This window comes from Balaenoptera acutorostrata, chromosome 11, assembly GCF_949987535.1.
Source record: "Balaenoptera acutorostrata chromosome 11, mBalAcu1.1, whole genome shotgun sequence".
Taxonomy (NCBI): domain Eukaryota; kingdom Metazoa; phylum Chordata; class Mammalia; order Artiodactyla; family Balaenopteridae; genus Balaenoptera; species Balaenoptera acutorostrata.
This window is the reverse complement of record NC_080074.1, coordinates 15,351,166-15,373,362: the sequence shown is the minus strand read 5'-3', so window position 1 is coordinate 15,373,362 and position 22,197 is coordinate 15,351,166. Positions and strand designations below refer to the sequence as shown.

The 22,197-nt window shown below is 38.8% G+C and overlaps 1 protein-coding gene across 1 annotated transcript; it reads left to right on the top strand.

Annotated features, from left to right (window-relative positions):
• Window positions 1-847: 847 nt before the first annotated feature.
• Window positions 848-22,079, top strand: PWP1 (PWP1 homolog, endonuclein). The gene is made up of 15 exons (XM_007165724.3): window positions 848-1,062; window positions 3,156-3,214; window positions 3,351-3,535; window positions 4,876-4,961; window positions 5,062-5,158; window positions 7,624-7,734; window positions 8,583-8,713; window positions 9,347-9,408; window positions 15,136-15,232; window positions 15,900-15,961; window positions 17,180-17,291; window positions 19,021-19,111; window positions 19,204-19,325; window positions 20,772-20,877; window positions 21,727-22,079. Exons 1-15 carry the CDS (start codon window positions 991-993, stop codon window positions 21,834-21,836), a joined length of 1,503 nt encoding a protein of 500 aa, XP_007165786.1. The 5' UTR covers window positions 848-990; the 3' UTR covers window positions 21,837-22,079.
• The last annotated feature ends 118 nt before the right edge of the window (window positions 22,080-22,197 follow it).

Genomic DNA, 22,197 nt, shown 5'->3' with positions numbered 1-22,197 from the left:
CCAAGAAAAAGATCTAAACCCAGACCTTTATGCAATGCTAAGACTTTCCATTCTAAAGTCTCCAGCCACTGACATTTTCTAGTAGGTGACTCTGACCTTAGCTGAGAAGCCTGACACAGATTATAGCCAGCATATAGAGTCACACTGCCTGGGTTCATATCCTAGCTACTTAATAGCTGTGTGACCTTGGGAAAGATAATGTTTCCCCATATGTAAAATGGGAGTAAGACCTCCCACACAGGGTTAAGAAGTAACCAAGTTAATATAAGGCACTTAAAACGCTATCAAGCACTTTGTGTTTGCTACTGCTACAACCACTACTGTATACTCAGTATATAAGTAACATCCAAGAACGTAATGAAACATAAAGGGCGGAAGTGTCTCCTTGAAATGATAAATTCATTTCGGGGGAATTCCCTAGTGGTCCTATGGTTAGGACTCAGCGCTTTCACTGCCAGAGCGGGTTCGATCCTCGGTTGGGGAACTAAGATCCCGCAAACCGCGCGGCTCGGCCAGAAAAGAAAAAAAGATAAATTCATTTTGGAGAAAGCTTAAAAAATAAACCTAAAACCTCTACCATTTGTCAGCTTTTAGTCTATGGAGGCAAAATAAAGGTCGGTGGAAATTTGCCTCTGACCCCTACGGTTCCATTTTCACTTATTTAGTCATTGCTTCCACGAAACCTGCAGACACCGTCACAGGTGTCCGGTAGAGCCCATTCACATCATCCCACACAGCACAGTCCAGCCCACGTGGATTCCTCGCCCAGCTGCTTCACCTTCCAACCCTTTCTCCACCCCTTTCCCGTTTAGGCGCCTTCGAATGACGTCAGAAGCGGGCGCCGACGCCACAGGAACCAGCGCCCCACGCCTGCGCTCTGCCGAGGCGCCTCCTGGAACCGGTCGGGGAGCGTGGGGACCGGAGCGCGGCGGGGCTTGGAGACCCGCTGGGGCCAAGTCTTTAGCTTGAGGCGTTGCTGCGCCGAGGACGATGAACCGCAGCCGCCAGGTGACGTGCGTGGCCTGGGTCCGCTGCGGCGTGGCCAAAGAGACGCCAGACAAGGTGAGGCCTGGTCGCTCCGAGGTAGGGGGAGCGGCCTCTTTGCAGCATCCTGAGTCAGCCCCACCTGGGGACCTGGACCCGGAACGCGCGGCCCTGGCGCGGCTGGTGGGACTGACGGGGTGAGGCCAGCTGTGGCCTGTTTGTCGTGACTACGGCCGCGGCTCTGAGGGTCTGGGACTCCTGGGCCTGGGATCGGGGGCCCCGCCTCCTCACGGTCCTTCCCCCAAGCCCAGCCCCACCCCCACCCCCAATTCGCACACACGTGGACCTCACGGGCTGGAAGGGGGCGGGCTGTTGCTCGGAAGGGGGGCTCCCCCAGAGCCTTCCTGACGACACCACGTCGTCTCCCACCACCCCAGTGCGTTTCCAGGCATAACGGGAAGAGGGGGCACATATGTGAAACTCCACTTTCCACTCCTCCGCTCGGCGTTTAGAGGGATAAACTGGATGAAAGCTGTGGTGTAGAAAAGCTGGTGTGGAGACTACGGTGTCGTGAGGCTGGGAGTTGAATTAGGAATTTCTCGCAGTAGTCCAAGTGAGATGTTGATGTGGCAGTGGGGGTGCGAGGTAAACGCGACACGTCATGAAGGGAACGCCTACAGGAGTGAGAGACTGAGCCTGTAGTAGAGGAGAAGATTACTTAAGTTATTCAACAGATACTTACGAAGCGCTTTCTCTAGGCATTGTTCTCTAGGCATTATATTACTAGGCATTGTTCAGGGTCCTGGGATAGGCATGAACAGAACAGGAAAAGTCCCTGCCTTTATGGAGTTGATACGTGCATATATAATACTATGTCAGTGGGAATAAATGCTATGAAAGAAACAGGGGCGGGGGAGTGTTTGTTTCAATGTTATTGAGCCAATTTCACCAGGGCACAGACTGTTTTATTCACCAGTTTCTCCAGTGTTTGGCTCACAGTAGGCATTCAGTGCGGCATATGTAGAATAGGGACAGGAAACCATCTCATATTAAAAATTATTGAAGGAGGTAAGAGTTGTTGTTTAAAAGGAACATACAGCCTTTCAAATACTTGAAGACAGTGATTTCCAAACGTGTCTACACATTGGAACCACGTGGGGAGCTTAAAAAAATACCATCTCCCAAGTGTTGTGATTTAATTAGCCTGGAGTAGAGCCTGAAATTGTTAAAAGATTCCCCCATGTGATTCTAATGTGCAGACAAATTTGGAACCATTGCTTGAAGAGTTTATAAGAAGAGATTGAATTTGTTCTACAAAGTCCCAGAAAGGAAAACGCAAATCAATAAGAGAAATTAGAAAAATAAGTATCTTTTGATTAAACTTAAGAACCTTTAGTTTCTGGAGCTAACAGTAGAATGTCATCACCCAAGAGGATTTCCATATTATTAAAGGCCTTTTAGTACAAACTGCGTGATTGTTTGATTCATCATCTATCATCAGGTATCCCTACCACGGGCAGAACACACAGTGACAAGGAGCTTACAGTTTAGCAGTGATAGGGGCGTTTTTAAAAGGTACTGAAGCATTGATTAGGTGAGGGAATGCCAGTTTTTAAGTAAAGAGAATGACTTCAGTTTTGAACAGTATGTCCAAGTGGAGAGTCTTATAGGCAATTGGAAAAATGGAACTACAGTATACAGGGCTAGAGAAGGGAAAGTTTGGAGTAATCTGTTCAGAGATGGTGGTTTTAGTCTTGAGAATGAATGAGATTTGCAAGGAAGTGACAGCGTAATGAGTGAATACTTGGCAGGGTTACCAGGGGAAAGAGCAGAGGACCAAGGCAAGGGTGGTTTGTTTAGGAATATCCACAGGAAAAATGGGGAGAAGCGACCAAGGAGTTGGGGTAATTGGAAATGAGATGGGGTTTCATAGAAACCAGTTTATACAAGTCCGTCTTTTTTGAAAAAGACTGGAGAGGTAGACCGAACATGATTTTTTTAACAGTTTTAGGTGAGAAGGATCTTAATTTGTAAGGACCTGTGAAAGCTCCATTTGACTTTTGATGTCTTTTGAAGCTATGTTTTATATTAGTTTGTAAACTTCTTTTTAATTCAAAGGCTTATAATGATTTCCTTAAATATATCATAATGAAATGTTTGGTCTTTTATAGGTAGAGCTTAGTAAAGAAGAAGTGAAACGTCTCATTGCTGAAGCAAAGGAAAAATTACAGTAAGTTTTGGGATGTTGACGCCTGTAGTAAAGTCCAGATGAAATGTAAATCTTAAACGATGGCGACAAGGCGGTCTTGTTGTTGAACGGTGCCTTTTCGGTGATCTTTTTACTTTTTATTTTTTCATTGGCATAGAGAAGAAGGTGGCAGTGATGAAGAGGAGACAGGCGATCCTTCAGAAGATGGCATGCAGAGTGCCCGTACCCAGGCCCGACCTCGGGAGCCCCTGGAGGATGGCGACCCAGAGGATGACAGGACACTGGATGATGATGAGCTGGCCGAGTACGCCTTAGATAAATATGATGAGGAAGGTGACCCAGGTTAGAATTCACCCACTTCTACTGGTTTTTAATCACAAACTCAATGCGTTAGATCATGCTTCTAGTGTTCCACCAAAGCTTTACTCTGAGAATCTGTTGTCCTTTATGTCAGTCAAATAATCGGGCTCAAGGAAGACAGCATGTTTCCTAAACTGATTTAAAAAATCAGCTCAACCCTCTAAGATCTAAAAAACAAAAAAATGTTAGTATTGTATGTTTTATTGCAAGTAGTGGTTATGATAATCTGTAATTCATTTTTCTTTACCTCCAATGAGAGAGGAATGATTACCTCCATTTTACAGAAGAGAAAACAGGCTTACAGAGATGAAATAACTTTGCCAGTATCATGCAGCTGGTGATTAATGGAGCTGAGGTTTGAACATTCTCTGGTTCTAAAGCCTTCATGCTTTTCAGTGTACTTCACTAGATGCAGGGGATAGTTTTTTCCATTGGACTCGGTTGTGGGCCCCTCTGGGTTGGCTTCCATCCTACTAGGACAGAGTGCCATGGGAATACAGAGAAAGAAGAGCTAACCAGCCTGGAAAAAAGCCATTCAGACACTGCTCCCTAATACTCTCTATACCCTGCAGAGTATTGAGTCTGTCTTTCTCATCCAGTAGAAATTCCCATCTCTGTTGCCTGTCAGATGTTTAAGACGTATTAGCCCTGCCTCCTTAAAGTAGCTTCCCCTGAAAATTAAGAGTATCTTCCTTCTCCTGAGTTTTATGTTACTCGGGGTCTACTCTATGTCACCTTTGCGGACATGCCATAAAAGAATGCCATTTTGAGGTAAGTTTGGTGAAAAGGGCGTGTAGTATCCCCCCTTTCAGATTCATTAGGCAAGTTAGCGTATCAGTGGTTATGAGACATCTTGCAATAAAGAAACCCATTTAACTTTATGAGACTCATCATTTTTCAATTTTATTTGACCAGGCAACCCTTAATTTATTGTGTTGATACCAGTGTTTTAGGGACCTATTTATTTCCAGGTCTGTGAGGCCACCTCTCTGTAGCACTTTTGAATAATGATTACAAGGAGCACACTAGAGGATCTGAGTAGAGTTCTAATATTTTCTAAAAGGGAGTTTCTTGGTTTGATTTGATTCTTTTAATGGAAGATTGTGTATTCCAAGACTATCAGATGTGCATTCCAGGGCCAAATATAAATGGCTTTTAAACTCCTATTTATTATCATCCACTATTTCCTTTCCCAATTGTGGATGATCCAGTGTTAGTTATGAAATAGATGGTTGGATCTAAGTCTAAAGATGGGGTGCCTTAGGAAAAATGCTTTTGTCAAAATGACTGTTTTATTCATTTTGTTTTATGAATTCTTACAGATACTGAAACTCTTGGTGAATCTCTTTTGGGTCTTACAGTCTATGGGAGTAATGATCAAGATCCTTATGTTACTCTGAAAGATACGGTAAATATCTATATGGCTTTTCTAACTATGCTCCTTAAGTGTTTGAAAAACCTTCCCAAATATGTGATTCTAGTCAATGACTTTTTCTCTCTCCACTTAGGAGCAGTACGAACGTGAAGATTTCTTGATTAAGCCCAATGACAATCTCATAGTTTGTGGCAGAGCTGAACAGGACCAGTGCAATTTAGAGGTACATGGTAAGTGGGATACATCCCTTACTAGAAAGTTTTCTACTTAAGTGATACTAAAATAACCATCATAGTAACTATTATGGATTTCTAAGCACCAGATCCTTCTGTATTTCATTTAAGTTGGTTACCTAGTTAAATCAGACTTCCTGGTTATTGTGCCTGGGCATGTGTAGTCCGATGTGTTAGTTTGGTACTTGACTTCACTTATGGAAATAGGTCACCTGGAAGGTTCTAACTGGGTTTTTTTCATCTTTTGTTTAAACATTTTTGCCAGTTTTTAACTTTTTCCCTCAATGGAGAAAACCTGGAAGTAAAACTATTTTAAAATGCAAGAAAAAATAATAATCTCATTACCCTGAGGTAACTTTTTACCCTGGCTCTTTACTCCAGTTTGCTTTCTGGCTGCTTTTTCTTTATGTGGCAAAGGTTACTCAATATAATTTATCCTGCTTTTTTTCAGAGTCATTTCAAATAGATCCCCTTTTGCAAAACATTTTATTCTTTTCATAAAAATTCAGCGTAAAGGCCCACATTTTTCTTCAGAGACCAAAACATTTTGGTCACCTTTCTCAGTGCAGAGAATGTTTGCACTAAAGCCAGAGGTGAATACAGTTGAACCTTGAACAGCACGGGGTTGAACTGCATAGATCCACTTATATGCAGACTTTTGTTAATAGTAAATACAGTACTACACGATGCGAGTTTGGTTGGGATACAGAGGGTGAACTGTAAGTTATACAGGGCTTTTCTACTGTGCAGAGGGTCAGCGTCCCTAACTTCTGCATTGTTCAAGGGTCAGCTGTACTTTGAATCGGAAGTAGGCAACGATTTGAGTTTTTCTTTTTTATTGGAATTCTTAAATCAGATATTTCTTAATGTTGATATTTATTAATTCAACAAACATTAATGACTATTTTCTTAAAATAGACCTTTAAGATGTCTGGAATATTCTGCCTCCATATTTTCCCTTTTTTTTTGCCCCTTCCTCTGTGCACACGTCCTCGGACAGGTGCATTCGTGCCCAGATACTCTCCTTCCCCAACACTCTGCTATTCATCTGTCTTAAAATTTTGAAGCTTTAAAGAGATTAATAGGCTAATGCCTTTTCTTATAGGAAACACAGTTACACAGTTTGAAAATTAAAACCCTTGGGTTTAATGTTTTACTCTTACTCCATTTTTTAGCTTGGATTTCTTCACAGTCTTTAAGACTGCCTGCAGGAAGCCTGTCAGTCAGGCCATTTTTATTCCATGGCCCATTGTGATCTATTTATAAAGTCAAAAAAGCTTTAAATAGCAAATACGTCAATATGAAGTTATTCTCCTAATTATCTTTGAACTATTTACATATTTCAAATGTAAACCATGTTGATGGAATTTTTAAAAGACCAATTCTAATTTCAGAAAATTGCAACTATTACGGTTTGTCATCGTTGATTTTTATGCATTCTTATTTGAGAATTTACTGTAGTCATTCCTTTGAATCTCGTGAGCATTAGACAGGAGCTGAGAAGTTGAAGTAAAGCAGTTGTATTCCTGCGTTGTTCTAGGTTAGGTCATTAACGATATATTTTATTTGGATTTGGTGTGAATCTCCAGATTACCTAGTGTATCTCTGTTCAAGAATAATTTCAAAATTGCACTCTAAATCAAATCTGAATAATAATCTGACATGGTTAAAAGAAGATTATTTTAAGGCGTCATCATCATTTTTATTTAAAATGTAAGCTGAGTACATTGACCATAGTTGAGGTTCTTGCAGGGCCACAGCCTAATCATTTTGAACACATTCTTATCATAAAGTGATGTGATAGAGCATTACATGGAATCTGCTGATCCCAAGATCTGTCCCCGATGCAGTGGTCTGAAGAATTTTTTAAAAATCCTTAGCTTATCTTAACATTGCTTCTTTCTAGTAAAAAACATATTGGAAATTTTTGACTACTTGGGTTCTATTTTTGTCAGTGTTTCATTATATAATTTTTAAAAGACTTCTTATTGATTTTAACAATAAATATTAAAGAAGCAATTTTTGACAGGCATTTAGACTTCTAAATATGAGTTATTTCTCTCCAGTGCTGATTTGTTCTTCTTTACTTATGGCCAGATAGACCTTTAAAAGATAAAATAATAATGAAGTATTTCTTATGGAGACCTCATTTGTTTTCTGTAATTGGTGAACCAGAAGGTAGGACCATTTTAGCTGGGGAACATGCAGATGGAGTATTCAGGCAGAATCAATTCTCTGTCAGTGTTCCTGCTCCCCTTTGGGGCACACCAGGTGCTGGGAATATATTAGACATGAAAAAATTTTGCCTAACAGTAAATACTTTGGAATGTCTTTAATGTCATAAAATATGTCTCACTTTAAGCAAGTGTCTCCCATAGGTTTAAAAGGGAGAATCTTTTCTTTTGAGTGGGATATGATTTCTTATTCTGATGTAATAAAGTCTCTTTTCTCAATCTTCTCAGTTTATAATCAAGAAGAAGATTCTTTTTATGTCCACCATGATATCCTGTTGTCTGCATACCCTTTGAGTGTGGAATGGCTGAATTTTGATCCTAGCCCAGATGATTCAACTGGTAATTAGAAAACTTGAGATTGCTCAATGGTTCTACTCCTATGTGTTTTTCCTAGCCACATAAGTTACCTATTTTGTATGAATGTTTTCATAATTATTGATGTTTTATGAAGTTATATAGTTCTCCAAACACAATCACTTGATTGTTTTGGGTCTGTGTGTCTCCAGACTTTGGACAGGCTAAGGAGGTTGCTGCTCCACTGTAGGCAGAAAGCCAGGGCCTGGAAGCTTTGGGTCTGCAGAACTGTGTGAAGGTCTCCTGCGAACCCAAACCTGTAAACTGGCACGGTGTGTCTGATGTTACCAGCTAGAGTTTAGTGCATGACCCTTTTCAGAAAACATCAAGGTAAACCAAAATGAAGAAAGAATTGGGCTCTCGTGTTAGTCCCTTTGGCCATAGCTGCACAGTACTAGTTGCCCCTGCATACTTCTTAACAAGGATAAAAACTGTTAATACTCATACCTTACATCTTGTTTGCAAAGCTTGTTCACATTCATGATCTAATCAAATCCTCATCGTCACAACAGTCTACAAAGGTAGGAAGGGTTTTCTCATTACATAAGTGAGGACCCTGGGACGGGGAGACTGAGCCCTTGTTACTCAAATTGTGTTCTGAGGACCAGCAGCACAGCATTGCCATCACCTGGGAGCCAGTTAGAAATGCAGTTGTGGGGCCCCACCCAAGACCTCCTGAAACTGAATCTGCATTTTAACAGCATTCAGGTGGTGTACGCACATATGAAAGTTTGAGAGAAACTGCTCTAAGCCACGACTCAGTTAATCGGAAGTGTAATGTATTTCATTAGGAGTTGTATTTTAAATCATAAGTGTATCGTTTCCTCCTGTAGGAAATTACATTGCTGTGGGAAACATGACCCCCGTTATTGAAGTGTGGGACCTTGATATAGTGGACTCTTTGGAGCCAGTCTTTACACTTGGAAGTAAGCTATCAAAAAAGAAGAAAAAGAAAGGAAAGAAGGTAAACAAGCTAATAGATATTTAAACTCTGATGACAAACAGAGAGAGGTTTGTGGGGATGGGGGATGGGAACATGCACTTTTTCAATTAGACACTTTTGGTGAAATAGGACAGGTAATTATGAAGTTACTCTAGTTTCTAGTTTTGAAAAGCCCATCCAAAGAAAAATTGACTTCTGATTATATAAAACCTCCACTGGCACGTTATTCATCCTTACACAAAACAAATTACTCTTAAGGTTATGATCTTCCTTCCTATAGAGTAGCTATTCACACTAATATGCTATTTTTTAACTTTTAAAATATTTATATTTAGCCTTGAGTTTGTTGAATTCTAAATATCCATGTATTAATTCCTGTAGCTTTTAAAACTGTCAGGTTTTTGGTGGGGGAGAGGTGGGTGGGGTGGGGATTGATTTGTAGAATTATAGCACCTAGATTAAGAACTACTATAGTTTCTTCCCTGTAAAGAACATTTATCACGTCTCTCAAGTAAGAGGAGGAAAAGGTGTTTCTTTCCCTAGATATTTGGGCAAGTTTACTTAAAATAAGGTTTAAAGAATCTTTCAAATTAATATACCAATTTTATTTGGGGGTGTACTTTAATACCATAAGTAATTAAACAATTATTACAGAATTCCTCAGCAGATGGGCATACCGATGCTGTCCTTGACCTTTCTTGGAATAAGCTGATCAGGTAAAAAGAAATACCATTTGCAGGATAGTTAAAGATGGTAACCCTCGTGATTTTACCTCTTGTCTACACTTATCTCTCTACATTGTGAGTTTCGCATCTTTGTGTCCATGTTTTATTTTCTTTTCCTGCAGTACAAGCTGCTGGAAGGCAGGAGCTCTGCTGTCTGTATCCTTGCTCCCCCCGCAGCATCACCTGCCAGCTCTTCACTTAGTAGATGCTCATTACATATTTGGGGACCAAGTGCCCTCCTCTCCAACACCACTGGGAAAAAACAGTATGTACTGCAGTGCCAGTGGTGCAGTAGAATTGTTTCTTCCGGGAAGACGTTTTTCTCACTTCATTTAGTTTTCACAACATCTCATCCATGTGTTCTTTATATATATATATATTTTTAACTGTGGTAAAATATATGTAACATTACCATTTTAACCACGTTTAGGTGTACAGTTCATTGGACATTTTTGCACGTTGTTGTGCAAAACAGTTACCACCATTCAACTCCAGAACCTTTTCATCTTCAAGAACTGAAACCATATGCCCATTAAACAATAACTCCCCATTTCCTGCTCCCCCCAGGCCCTAGTAACTACCATTCTACTTTCTGTCTCTATGAGTTGACTCCTCCAGGTACCTCTTTTTTTTTTTTTTTTTTAACATCTTTATTGGAGTATAATTGCTTTACAATGGTGTGTTAGTTTCTGCTGTATAACAAAGTGAATCAGCTATACATATATCCCCATATCTCCTCACTCTTGCGTCTCCCTCTTATAAGTGGAATCATAACAGTATTTGTCCTCTTGTGACTGGCTTACTTCACTTAGCAAAAGTTGTAGTATGTGGCAGTATTTCCTTTCTTTTTAAGGCTGAATAATATTCCATTGTACATAAGTGCCATATTTTGTTTATCCATCTGTTGATGGACACCTGGGTTGCTTCCACCTCTTGGCTCTTGTGAATAATGCTGCTGTTATTGACACATATAAATAACATGGGTTTACGTGTATCCGTTAGAGTCCCTGCTTTCAGTTCTTTTGAATATATAGCCAAAAGTGGAATTGCTGGATCTAATGGTAGTTCTATGTTTACCTTTTTGAGGAACCACCATACTGTTTTCTACAGCAATTGCACCATTTACCTCCCCTCCAGCAGTGCACAAGGGTTCCAGTTTTTCCACATCCTCTCCATCACTTGATACCTTCTGTTTTTGTTATTGTTGTTTTCATAATAGCCATCCAAACAGGTGTGATGCGGTATCTCATTGCAGTTTTGATTTGCATTTCCCTAATGATTAGTGCTGTTGATCATCTTTTCCAATACTTATTGGCCATTTTTATATATTCTTTGGAGAAATGTCTATCCAAGTCTTTTTGTCCATTTTTTAATTGGGTTGTTTGGTTTTTTGTTGTTGTGTGAGTTCTTTATATATTCTGAATGTTAATCTCTTATGAGATTTATGATTTGCCAATATTTTCCCATCATTCGATTGGTTGCCTTTAACTCTATTGAAGTGTCCTTTGATGCACAGAAGTTTTTCATTTTGATGTAGTACAGTTCATTTTTACTTTAGTTGCCTGTGCTTTTAGTATTATAGCCAAGAAATCATTGCCAAATCCATTGTCATGAAGATTTTCCCCTAAAAGTTTTATAGTTTTAGCTCTTAAGTTTAACTCTTTGATCCATTTTGAGTTAATTTTTCTATACTGTGTAAGGTAAGGGTTCACCTTAATTCTTTTGCATGTCATCCACATATTTTTCATACTTATCCTTAAACAACAATTACTGCAAAGGGGCCATTTTCCTAATAGTGTAGTTGGTTTGAGGGGCTGCTAAGGCAAGGGAGGTAAGCATTAGGTTGGGTACAGCCTACTTGAGGGGGGTAAGAACAAACTGGATTACCCAGGGCACTTTTTTTTAAAGCATTTCTATTACACTGGACACTTTATAATTGTGAGCATTCTAAGGAAGATCCCAGAGTGCTGGCTTACTGAAGAATATCCTATCTTCTTGTTTGTGTTCAGACCTCTTCAGAGTTACAACTATTTGGGGAAATGGACCTGAGAAAGTTGTTTAGGTTAGTATTTCCCAAACATAGCTGCAAATCAGAAATTTCTGGGTAGCCCTTTAAAGTACAAGTTCCTAGTCTCTAATCCCCCAAGATTGAGTCAGTCGTTCTGGAGCAGGCGCCCAAGAATCTGTTGGTGTTTTTGTTTTTATTTTCAAAGCTTCCCCAGATGAATCTCTTGCTGCCGGGCTACAGGCAGTTGTTCGGGTTTTGCTTGAATTGGCCCTGATCCTGACGAATGGGCAGATAAATAAGAGATCTAATCATGAGTGTACCATGCTTTTAGAAACCCAATTTTATTTATAAATTCTTACATAGCAACTGTTACTTTGAGCAACTGAAAGTTCTTTCTAATGGAACAACCTCTCATCAGTATTCCAACTGACTCATCAATTCCCTTCCCCAGCCACAATTCCCTAGTTCCATTTAGACCCTTATCAGCACCTGTACTCCCCTCCTTCCCCATCTGCACTCACATCTCTTTGACTTCAGTGACACACATTTCTTTGCTCCTTCGCTCTCCTTTCTCAATCTTATTTTAGATCTTGGTTCTCCTTTCCCCTTTCTTTACTGAAAAGGTACAGCACACTTTAAAATATGTCCCATACTCTGGTGCACAGAGTTTAGGATTATGGTGAGGAATAACATGTTGACCTTGTTACTGGTGGGGCCCTTGGTTTCCAGTAAAATCCTCCCAGGAAAAAAAATGCATGTTCTCTGGTAATTCATACTCTTGTTGGAGTGCTCTTCTTGCGGTTGTAGCGTTCAGAAGTTTTGTTTTTGTTTTTTTAGCCTCATACAATAAGAACTTTAATGAGGGAGGAATCTCAGATATTTTTGGAATGACTGGGATGAAAAATGTACTATGGAATTTTAACTTTTTGCTATTGGGAGACATAGTATATAAATAAACTAGTTACTGGGAATTTAATATTTAATTTATAAAATGCTAAGGACTTAAAACATTGTGACCTGTATGTGGGACTTAATGGTAGAAAAAAGCTAGCATGACCTGAATATACATGATCCTCCTAAGAGACCTTGCATATATCACTGAAATGTGAGTTACAAAACTGAAAGTAGTTTGTATAATGGAAGTAATTTCCTGAGGAAATAATATCTGAAAACGAGTCCATCAGCATTTTATTTCAACAGTATATTGGTTTTCTGAACAAAAACATTACTATCACTAATGGCCTAATTTTGTGTTGAGCCATGTTAAAGCTCAATGTTGAAGAATGAGCTTTCAATTTCAGGAGTATCTGTATTTTTAGGAGGCAGCTAACATTTATCAAGGGCCTGCCATGTCCCAGTTACTCAGCCAGGTTCTTGCATAGCAGCTCTTTGAGGCTGGTTGTTTCATTCTCATTGGCAGGCAAATGGCAGCACCAAGACTCCATTTCAGGTTTTCTGGGCCCTAAAGCCTGTGTTCCGCTGTAGAACTACATTATTAGCGCTTGATCCCTAAGAGGTAGACATATTGGTTTTTTTTCTGTTAATAGCATTTAATGCTCTTTTTTAAGGAAGAAAAAAAAACAGTTGAGATGTAATTCATACTATATGACCTAGCAAGTACACATGTCATAAAATCCACTCTTTTAAAGTATATAATTCAGTAGTTTTCAGTATGTTCACAAAGGTATGCCGCCACTGCCACTGTCTAATTCCATAACATTTTCATCAATCCAAAAACCATGCCATTAGCAGTCACTCCTCGTTCTCCTGTGCCTCCAGCCCCTGGTAGCTACTCATATGCTTTCTGTCTCTGTGGATTTGCCTTTTCTGGACATTTCCTAGAAATGGAATCATATAATACGTGGCCATATGTATCTGGCTTCTGTCACTTAGCATAACGTTTTCAAGGTCCATCCATGTTGCAGCGTATATCAGTACATCATTTTCTATTGCTGAATAATATTCTCTTGTATGGATATACCACATTTTGCGTATCCATTCACCAGTTAATGGACATTTAGTTTGTTTTTGCCTATTATGAATAATGCTGCTGTGAACATTCATGAACAAGTTTTTGCATGGACATATGTTTTCATTTTCTTGGATACATACCTAAGAGTTTAATTGCTAGGTCATATGGTAGTGTCTCTACCATTTACATTCCCACCAGCAATGTAGGGGGGTTCCAGTTTCTCTACATCTTGCTAGCCCTTGTCTATCTTTGTCATTGTAGCCATCCTGTGAGTATGAGGTGGTATCCCAGTTTTTTGATTTTCACTTCCCTAATGACTAATGGTGTTGAGCATCTTTTCAATGCTCATTGGCCATTTGTATATCTTCTTTGGAGAAATGTCTGTTCAGATCCTTTGCCCATCTTCTGATTGGGTTTGTCTTTTTATTATTTGGTTGAGAGTTTTTTATGTACTTCAGATACAAGCCCTTTATCACATATATGATTTACAAATATTTTCTCCTGTTCTGTGGGTTGTTTTTTCACTTTCTTCGTAGTCTTATTTGCAACACAAAAGTTTTTCATCCTGATGATATCCAGTTTATTTATTTCTTTTGTTGTTTTTGCTTTTGGTGTCATATCTAAGAAACCATTGCCTAACCCATTGTCATGAAGATTTATACCTGGGGTTTTTTGTTGGTTTTTTTTTTTTGAGCATTTTATAGTTTTAGCTGTTATGTTTAGTAGACCTGTGATCTATTTTGAATCACTTTTTGTGTATAGTGTGAGGTAGGGCTCTATCTTCATTTTTTTGCTGTAGAATATCCGGTTGACCCTGAGTCATTTGTTGAAGATACTGGTTTTTTCCCCATTGAACAAAGAATGAATACTCTTGGCACCCTTATCAAAAAACAGTGAACATAAGAACATAAATTTGAGGGTTTAATTCTGGACTCTTCTATTCTGTATGTCTGTCCTATGCCAGTACCACATTGTTACGATTACTGTTGTTTTTCAGTCAGTATTGAAATCAGGAACTGTGAACTTTTCAACTTGCTCTCCTTTTTTCAAGATTATTTTGACTAGTCTGGGTCCCTTGCATTTCCATATCAATTTTAAAACCAGCATTCAGTTTTCTGCAAAAGGGTCAGCTGGGATTGTGGTTGAATCTATAAATCAATCTGTAGTTGGCAATATTTCTTTTTTTTTTTTAAAGGAGTTCCTTTTATTTATTTTTATTTATTTATTTATTTATTTTTGGCTGTGTTGGGTCTTCATTTCTGTGCAAGGGCTTTCTCTAGTTGCGGCAAGCGGGGGCCACTCTTCATCGCGGTGCATGGGCCTCTCACTGTTGCGGCCTCTCTTGTGGAGCACAAGCTCCAGACGTGCAGGCTCAGTAGTTGTGGCTCACGGGCCCAGTTGCTGTGCGGCATGTGGGATCTTCCCAGACCAGGGCTCGAACCCGTGTCCCCTGCATCGGCAGGCAGATTCTCAACCACTGCACCACCAGGGAAGCCCAATATTTCTGTCTTAATGTTAAGCCTTCCAGTCCGTGAACATGAGATGACTTTCCATTAATTTAGATACTCTTTAATTTCTTTCAACAATCTTTTATTGTTTTTAGTATATTAAAAATCTTGCTTTTCTTTTGTTAAATTTATTCCTAAGTATTCTTTTTGATGGTATTGTAAATGGAATTCTTACATGTAATCCTCTTGATTTTTAAAAGATTACCCGATTTGTTTCCTCCCTTTCTCAGAAATGTGCTGGCCAGTGCATCAGCTGATAACACTGTTATTCTGTGGGATATGTCTTTGGGGAAACCAGCAGCCAGCCTTGCCGTACATACAGACAAGGTATGGTGATTTAAGGATAAAAGGGATTCTAAAAAAATCTGAGACATATATTGACTACAAATAATCCCAAACATTTATATATGGTTTTTTGTGAATTACAAAGTGCTTAGACATGCTATCTCACTGGCTCCTCACAGAGCCCTTTGTGATAGTTATAATTACCCACCTGAGAGATGCAAAAATGGGTGCAGAAAGGTGAAGTGACTAGGAACATTAGTGCTTTGCAGCATTTTTACAGAGGCTCCTAAAAAGGGATGAAGGGGTATCAGTCACCAAATGGGGTTAAAGAATTTAACAGATGTTACTACAGAACCCAGGGATCTAATGTGCTGATGTACATTGTGAAACTTCCGGAACGTGTGGAGTTGCCCAGTAAGTTTGACAGCTCCCCTTTTTTCTTCTGATTATACTTTAGCATTTGAGGGACATATGTATACTGCCAAGCACAATTTGGGAAATGCTGCATTGTGTCTTTTAAGTGTTAGCCTTTATTCGGAAGTACATTTTGTCCTTTTGATTATGCAGTACATTTACATTTCTTTAAATAGTACTACATTTCAAAGGGAAAAATCTGTAGAAACTGCCAAATTGAGTCTCACCAAGTATAAGACAGTTTTACCAAACCAAAACAAACATTGATCTATTCATTTATGTTTCTTCCTTTTAGGTCCAGACTCTCCAGTTTCATCCATTTGAAGCACAGACTCTGATTTCTGGATCATATGATAAGTAAGAAAGCATTTCAGGAATTATTGCTGTCGTTTTTATCCTCTTGAACTAATTCAGAAAGTGTCACTTGATGCTCAGGTAGAATTTATCGCTGAGGCTTCTATGTGTTTAAATTTGTAGGAGTACTTATTTGTCCTTTCAATTTGATCCTTTCAGTCTGCAAGGGAATATGGTTCTGTTATAATGTAGTTCCTAACTAGCAACTACTTTGATTTTTTTAGAGGGTGTATGAGTTAGACATTGCTGTGAAATAAGCCATCCCAAAATTCAGTGACTTAAAGCAGTGAACATTTATTTCTTACCCCCTGCAGGGTTGAGCTAATCAAGGCTAGATTCAACTGGTAGCTCTGCTAATCTTGGCTTGTTTAGGCTGGGCCCAGAGACCTGGCTCTCCTCCTCATGTTTCACATCTTCCTGGGACCAGCGGGCTGGCCCACACGTGTTGCCATAGCAAGGTCAGGAGTACGAGCAGAGACACCAAGGCCTCTTAAGACCTGGGCTCAGACCTAATACATGTCTGTCTTACTCTTGGCCAAAATAGACATCACATGGAGTGGGAAATGAACTCTGCCTTTAGGGGAGGAACTGTCAAATCACTGACAGAGGGCATGGATGTAGGGAGAGGTGAAGAATTGGGACCACTATGGTCAACCACAGGGGGTTTTCCAGTCATGTGTGCTTTTTACAGATTGGGTCTGAAGGTAGGAGAGGTAGCTAGTAGAAACAGAAACCAACTTGCAGTCTTTATTTTGATTCCTTACCCTTTTGAAGAGTCCTATATTTACATTTTTTAGTTGGGATTCATGCAAAAATTACAAAAGTCTTATCAGTTCCCCCAACACAGTAGCCTGCTTGTAAAGAGTAAATGTGGCTGGGATGTGAATTATCTGGCTCCAAGCACTACTGGGGAAGGGGAAATTGTCCTGTTCTTTTGGAAATAGGATTCATCTTGGAAGTAGAGGATTCAGTCTGGGGGAGGTCAAGGCCACTGTGACATCCGGAGCTACCAGTGTCTTCAAGTGACAGGACCAGAGTCCACCAATTAGTAAAAATCAACTCTTCTACTTTTAGATGAGTTGATTTTTCTACTTAAAATAGGCTTTAAATAACTGGATCTTGATTTCATGGTGTTGTTTTATTACCATTTCGTTAAAAATAAACTGAAACACATAGGAAAATTGAACTCTTAAAACCCTAACTTTGCCTGAACACGTCCAGGTCGGTGGCTTTGTATGACTGCCGAAGTCCAGAGGAAAGCCATCGAATGTGGCGATTCAGTGGGCAGATCGAGAGAGTGACTTGGAATCACTTTTCACCTTGTCATTTTTTGGTAAGAGTGTGCATATTACTGTTCGTTTATCAGGTTATTAATGACTTCTTTTCTTCCATTGTAGAGAGAATCTCTGAAAAGCTTTTTCTGTATTAACAGCGTGAAGTATTTGGGTTTGGGTTTTCTTTAAAAAAAAAAAAAAAGATATTTTTAATAAGAGAACAATGGATTAGCCACAAAAAAACAGTAAACATGTAAATGATTTTGCTAATTTCCAATCATTCCAAAGTGTGTCACATTTTATTAGTTGTAATTAGTTGATCATTTTAAAATTACTTTGAAATACTAAGCATGACTAATATTCTTTTTATGTTTTTTAATGGTTAAAGCAGTCCAAAAAAATATTCCTTTATTTATATATTAGTACTTAAATGGAGCTCCAGTGATGCAAATGCTACCCTATTTAATTAATATAGCACTTAATATACCACCATCTCCCAGACAGAAAGTTTACGATCATTTTGTAAATACCCTTAATATCTGTAGGATAACAGTTTTCCATGTAGGATCCAAAGATGCCACTGACATTTCAATCCATGGAAAAATAAAATCCCAGCTTTTATCCAGAAGGGAAGATTAATTAGAGAAATTGTGATACATCCATATATTGCCTAATTTTCCTAAAGCAAATATGTAGTGCTTTGTAAATGAGGGAAAGAATTCTTTAAAAAACAGCTTTCTTAAAATATGTGAACGATTTTAATAAGTTTCCTGCACTTGTGGGAACATTTAATCTCCTCTGCGCGGAGTTGCATGCAGTTCCCAGCTGAGCTCCCTTAAGCCAGATGTCATCTTACAGTTACCAGGAGTGAAGTCCCAGTTATATTTGAATGTTGTACTGTACTTTGGATCTCGGCAGGCAGGCACACATATTTCCTGAGGTTATTTGCTAACAAATGGTTATCAGTACTAAAATCACAAATATTTAGGAAAATGGAAAGTAATCAAAATAAAATGGTTTACCTCTTTCCCTCCAGTCTCAAAGGGATGGGATCTCCCTCTTCTTCTGTTTTTATGCCCATCCACAGCTCCACCTTCAAGACTGCATCAGTTGTCCTTTTTTCCCCTCCCTTTTTCCTGTCCTGGCTGTTGCCTTTGGCCTGTATATAGGCTCAAGTTTCTGTCTCCCGTCCTTGACTAGGTCTCTTAATTCCTTCAAAATTTTTTCTTCCTTTCTTGAAAGTGGAACTGTAATCTGCCTTTCAGTCCTTATCTGATTAAATCTCTTTGCCAAAATATTGACAGCATTGTCACTCCTTTCTTTAGAACCCCTCTTTCCTTGGCTTCTTTAACATTCTTTGTTACTCCCTCCTCCCTCTTTGATTCTTAACTTGTGTGAGCTCCTCGACAGCCTCTACCTTAAGTGGCTGTGCTCTCCAGGTCTCTGTCCTCAACACAGTGCTCTTAATTATACACTCCTGGGGTGTATCCCCTCTCTTCTCAACGGATGTAACTTCTACCTCTGTGCTTCCATATCTCTGCAGCCTGTATCACTACCACAGCTTCACACTCATATCCAACTGCCTAATAGACATGTCAGCTAAACTAGCCCTTGTAAGAACCAACTCGACTTACCCACAAGTAAATTCTTTATGTCCATGTTAATTTGTAATAAGCTCTTCAGGTAAGTCAGGTACATAGCTGATTTTCACAATGATATATACGATTTACCCATTGCTAAATTTTATTGTCATGTAACATTACCTTGCCCATCTTTTACTCTTTCCAGGCCAGTACAGATGACGGCTTTGTATATAATTTGGATGCACGTTCAGATAAGCCAATTTTTACACTTAATGCACACAATGATGAAATTTCTGGTGAGCAAGAATACTGTTTCTTTCATCTCTATTAACCTATGATGAAGTAAATTTATTTCAAAGTGAGAGTCTCTGAACTAATCTTCCTCTAGGTCTTGATCTAAGCAGTCAAATCAAGGGCTGTCTTGTGACTGCATCAGCGGACAAGTATGTGAAGATCTGGGACATATTAGGAGATAGGCCAAGCCTAGTTCACTCTAGGGACATGAAAATGGTAAGAATATCCCTGAGCATCTTGGTTTTTTTCTGTTTCTGATCTGTTGTTTGTCTTTCTCTAGGAATCATTGCACTAAAGAATATGGATTTGTTGGGAGGTTAATTTGGGGCTTAGTCAAATTTGTGGAAGTTTTATAACTTAGGACAGTTTGGGGAGAAATCAATGACTAGCTGGTTCCTTTTCCAGCTCACGTGATTAACAGTTGCTGGGGAAGACAAGGATGATGAGGGGGTGGTGTTCAAGGACACAAGTGGAATGGCCACATTTTTTTTTTTTAACTTTTTATTTTATATTGGAGTACATTTGAGTAACAATGTTAGTTTCAGGTATACAGTAAAGTGATTCAGTTATACATACACATGTATCTGTTCTTTTTCAAATTCTTTTCCCATTTAGGTTGTTACATAATACTGAGCAGAGTTCCCTGTGCTATACAGTAGGTTCTTGTTGGTTATCCATATTAAATATTAGCACTGTGTACATGTCAACCCAAATTCCCTAACTATCCCTCCCCTACCTTCCCCCCAGGTAACCATAAGTTCCACAATTTTTTAACCTTAAAATCAGGACCATCCCAGGAAATCTTGAACCTTTATAGGGCACCATAGTTGTTGAGGTCAGTTTATCACCTACTTCTTTGTATAACTAGTTCTTACTACACTGAAATTGATTACTACATAGTAGCAAGAGTGTTAGAAATAACTGGAATTCAATAATTCATTCATCAAATATTTATTGAGCATATACTGTATGCTAGGCACTAAATTATAAAAATTAAATTGCAGACATAGAACACTGCACACAGCTGTTTAAAATTGTATATATGTATGTATGTATATAAATATTTGTGGAAAGGCAGGTTACAGAGCAGTTTTTATAGCATCATTCCATGCATATATTTAAATACTTAAGTCTTTGAATGCTTATATTTAAATCTAGAAGACCCTGTCCCAAAACATGAACAGCTGGTTATCTCAGAGTGATTTTTATACTTTACATTTTCTATGATGCATGTGTGTTATCTAGTAATAAAGTAAAAAACAAAAAACACAAAAAATTTTAAATGATTGAATGATGACATCTGGTATCAGCATCATTACTTAAAAAGGAGAATTAAAGTTTCTGGGAATACTTAGCAGATTAGCTTAATTAGGAAATCCCTATTAGAATGATAATGGAGATGAGAGACCTGAGTGGTCAGAGCATACACCTGTCCTCACAGAATGTCCATCGTGCTGAACTTGTCCAGCTTTGTATTGTAGAGATAGTCCTTCCAACTTGACTGTGAACTATCTTTGCAAGCGCCTTGAAAGAGATTCTGGTGAGTTGGTTTTGAGTAACCATTCCAATCAATCATAGGTTCTTGTAGACAGGAGTAGGGATCAAGATTAGAGCTTTCTGGAAAGACTGAAATCACTGACTGACTTTGTATTCTCTTCTCAGGGAGTTCTCTTCTGTTCTTCCTGTTGCCCTGATTTGCCATTTATTTATGCTTTTGGAGGTCAGAAAGAAGGGCTTCGGGTCTGGGATATAAGCACAATCTCTTCAGGTAAGAATCTTAATTTCCTGCTTTTTCTGGATGAGTTCTCTAAGAGCTAAAGTAGAATGTGTGGCTTGAATACATTAAGGAGATAACGAACGAAGGTGGATCCAGTGTTCATCCTCTAGTACAATCTGCTTAGGAAACAGACAAGATCAAATTGTAATTTGGAAATGTTCATGTTTGCAAATGTTCATGTTTGCAAATAAGTTTGTCTTCACACTTTAAATGTGGATAATTTTTAAATATCTTTATGACAAAATTTGAATTTTAAAAACAAAAGATTTTATTGGAAAACTGGAAGGATATATAGTGTGGTCTCAAAGAAGGGCCCTCCTCTTCCCACTGTGAATAAATTTGCCTTTTTTCAACTACTTCCTAGAAAATCCAGCTTTCCTGAAGGGGCCACTCTGTTCCCTTCTATTAGTTCCTGAATATTCCCTCCACTGGGGTCCTAAATCCAAAAAAGTTCTATTCTGATCATGATACAGAGAAAGATGAAGGTAGGAAACAATCGGAAGTACAATAAGGGAAGGATAGAGTCACTGTTATGAGGGCTTGGACATTTGTTATCAAGGTGGATTTGATAAATCCAGGACAAGGCAAAGAAAGTAAAGTATTAAAAAAAGGAGGACCAATTTAAAACATAGTTAAAACCTCATTCAGAACATTATCTTGGACTTTTTGAGTTGGTTACTTTCCCATTTATAAAGTGCTAAATACATATTTTTCAAAACAAAATCTCCACCACAGGGTAGAGAACCTCATTGCTCATGTCTACATTTTAGTCTCTTTATATTATAGGTTCTTAGTTTTCTGATCTGGTAGCTTCTTAACAATCATTTATTTATGTTTTAGTAAATGAAGCATTTGGAAGACGAGAGAGGCTTGTTCTCGGCAATACAAGAAATTCATCTATTAGTGGCCCTTTTGGGAGCAGGAGCTCAGAAACACCAATGGAGTCTTAATGAAGATCATACAATTTCCTGTTTTATTTACCCTAACTCAGTTTTTAAAAGCTGGCCTAAAGATGTTCCCTGCTGCAGCCATCAAAATGACTGAAACAAAATTGTCTGACAGACATTCCTCTCTGCAGCTATGGTGGCAGCACAAACAGGGCTGGTCTTTGTGCTAACCTTTCAAGCATGCAGTATATAGGGCTCCACTTGCATTTCTTGAAAGGGATAATAAAAAAGGTTTTTTAAAAATAATTCCTTAAGTATGCCATCTGTCACAGGTAGTCTAGGTTTGTAAAATAAGTAGTACTTACCTCATAGAATTTTAAAAGAGGAAAATCCTCTAATCTTAAAAGATGGGTAAACCCAGGCC